The 2,978-nt window shown below is 38.4% G+C and overlaps 1 protein-coding gene across 1 annotated transcript in view; it reads right to left on the reverse strand.

Annotated features, from left to right (window-relative positions):
- Positions 1-2,978, reverse strand: part of LOC107283590 (venom factor) — an 88,747-nt gene that overhangs the window by 16,228 nt on the left and 69,541 nt on the right. The window contains exons 32-33 of the mRNA XM_015811522.1: positions 591-645; positions 280-340 (exon numbers count right to left, since the gene is read on the reverse strand). Of these exons, the coding sequence (XP_015667008.1) occupies positions 280-340; positions 591-645 (116 nt within the window). The remainder of the gene's footprint in view (positions 1-279; positions 341-590; positions 646-2,978) is intronic.

Genomic DNA, 2,978 nt, shown 5'->3' on the forward strand with positions numbered 1-2,978 from the left:
AATTTTCATGGAAGTTTTTGCAAGGTTTATGAATCTGGGTGAAAACTGAGTCAGAAGCAATGAGGCATAAAATGGAATGTATTTTTGTCCTTTAAATGGAAAAACCAAGCTGAAGACCTACCATTAATCTCACTCTATAGTTCTCTTGAGTCCCACTCAACATCTGATGGATTCATGAACAACTTTGTAAAATTTTCCCGTCAACATGGAATATCTTGGCCATTGCCTTCTCTCCTGGGTTATTTTTTTTTTCAACTTCTGATTCTAGCCTACACTTACAGAGTGCCCTGGAGGTTTCCCGCTCATGTAGTGGCCCTCCTGCTGTAGCATATTGCAATTTCTACATCCCTAAATCAATCTGAAGGAACTGCGGTGACTTAAATCCTGCTCTTTATTTCATCCACCAACAAAAAAAATGTTACAAATTAAGAAGGTGCAAAGAAAACAGATCAATATACAAACAGACATAGAGTATAAGATTGGGAGAAGTATAACTATTTTCTTGAAAAGCAACACAACTGCTTCTTCAGGTTATTACCCTAAATATTCAGTTACAATGCAAAGTTTTTCTAAACATTTAACATTCTTACCTAGTGCAGATTTTGAGCTTGAGGGTTTCCTTGGCTCCTTTTGCCTGTTTTAAGTCTAAAAATTGCAAAAGAAAGGGGGGAAATCAGACTCTGTAGAAATTCTTAGCAGCTTTTTTAAGGTGAAAAGTTTGATTGTTCAACTGGCTGTAACATCTCCTTGGAAAACAAATGATTAATCTAATCATTTTTACTCTCTATTTCTATAATTGGTTGGTTTTTGAAAGAAGTCTTGAAAGAAGTGAATAGAGAACATTTAAACAAAGAATAATAAATTCAAATCCAGACCCAATTTCAATGATTGAAGAACTGGTTATGTAGGTTTTGAAGTGTGTGAGCTAGGAATTTTCAAGCTGGGTATAAAATGCCTCTCATCCATCATTTTGCAAGAACCAGATTTATGTTTTTCTTTACATCTACAGTATGTTCTGTTATACGTGTATATTTGTGCAGTGTTTGTGTGTGCATTTATTATTGTTTATCTTAGAAACAGAAATATAAAAAAGTGATGGCAGAAAAAGACTTAGTGGTCCATTGAGTCTGGGTTTTTCGTTTGTTTGTTTATTATTTTTTAATTGTTCTATTTTTTGTTGGATGATGGATATGTGTTTATCTCAAGCATGTTTAACATCAGTTACTGATGATTGGCCTACTACCTCTGCTGGAAGTTGGTTCCAAGCTTCCACTACTCTTTCTATGAAGTAATGCTTTCTAACATTACTTTTGAATTTCCCTCCTGACAATTTAAGGCTATGCCCCGTATTCCCAATTGTTGCTTAATATTGAAAATACTGCATTCTAGAACCTTATTCACATACTTAATATACTTAAAGATTTTGATCGTGTCCCCCCTTCTGTTCTCCAGACTGTACATATTCAGTTCCTCCAATCTCTCCTGATATGTTTTGTCCCTCAGGCCTTGCACCATTTTTCTTACCCGTCTCTTGCTCAAATCTTGTCAATATCTTTTTTAAGTAAGGTCTTCAAAATTGGACACAGTATTCTAAATGGGGTTTGACCAAAGCCCTATATAGCAAGATTAGGATCTCCTTTTTCTCTCTAATGATGCATCCCAGAATTACGTTTGACTTCACTACTGCCTGACCACACTGTTTACTCATTTTGAAGCCATCTGCAATGAGCACACCTAAATCTTTTTCTCCTGTTGTTCTATCTAACACTGAACCGCCAATACTGTATCTTGTCAAAGGATTCTTTTTCTCCAAGTACATGATTTTACATTTAGAAACATTGAACTGCGGTCTCCATATTTTTGACCAATTTTCCAGCAATGCTAACTGTTTTCCATATTATAAATACCCCCAGGAATATCAACTCTATTACACACTTTTGTGTCATCAGAAAAAAGGCTAATCTTATCTAGCAATCCTTGTTATATCACTTTCAAACTGAACAGAACACTGAACAGAACAGGATCTAGGATTGAGTCTTGTGGTGTACCACGTGTGCCCCATTAACAATCACACACTGGGATCTGTCCCTGAGCCAACTTCCTATCCATTGAACCAACCAGTGGTTAAGCTCTAGTCTGTACAACTTTTTATGAGCTCATTATGTGGAACTGTATCAAATGCTTTGATAAAATCCAGATAGGCTATGTTCACAGCACCACCTTCATCCAAACGTTTGTGATATAGTTTAAAAAGTCTGTAATGCTGTAAACCTGTAATGCTCTGAGTGGATGATGAGTGAGCCCCATTTTGGGCATCTCCTGTTTAACTCGATGCCAAGGGGAGGAATGTGTGAGACTAGGCCAAAGCCACCATACCTAAAAGGGGCGAAGGCATGTAAGCCGGGTGGACAAAGCCAGGAAAAGTCCCCTCAGGGAAAGGAATCAAGTCATTAAGGGAAAAAAGGACAAAAGTTGGGCCAGAGCACATGACAAGCCCCTCCCCAAGTCTCACCAACAAAGGAATTGGGCCTTCATGAGAAGCTCTTCCCCACCAACTCTGGGGGATAAAAAGAGGTCCTGAAGCCTGCCCAGCTTTTTGAGTCATTTTTTGGATCTCAGACTTGGTGGCTTCCATCCCTCTGGCTAGGGCCTAGCTTAGTAGTGGATGCTGGGTAAGTGTAGATGAGAGAGAGAGTGCGTGTAAGAGGAAAAACATATCCGTAAAACTGCTGTTATTTTAAATCCCCTGGGTCTCTGTGTGTTTGTGCCTCAGTGTTCAGTTGATTTGAGTTCCAGTGTGGCAATTTCTAAACCTGTGAGTATATGAGTGAGTGACAATAAGCTGAACCTGAGAGCACACTTGTGTAACAACATGATAGCAGTATTCCAATATTTGAGAGGCTGCCACAAAGAAGAGGAGGTCAGTTTATTTTCCAAAGCACCAGAAGGCAGGACAAGAAACAATGGATGGAAACTAA

The sequence above is a fragment of the Protobothrops mucrosquamatus genome, unplaced genomic scaffold (assembly GCF_001527695.2).
Source record: "Protobothrops mucrosquamatus isolate PMUCROS unplaced genomic scaffold, P.Mucros_1.0 scaffold44, whole genome shotgun sequence".
Lineage (NCBI taxonomy): Eukaryota > Metazoa > Chordata > Lepidosauria > Squamata > Viperidae > Protobothrops > Protobothrops mucrosquamatus.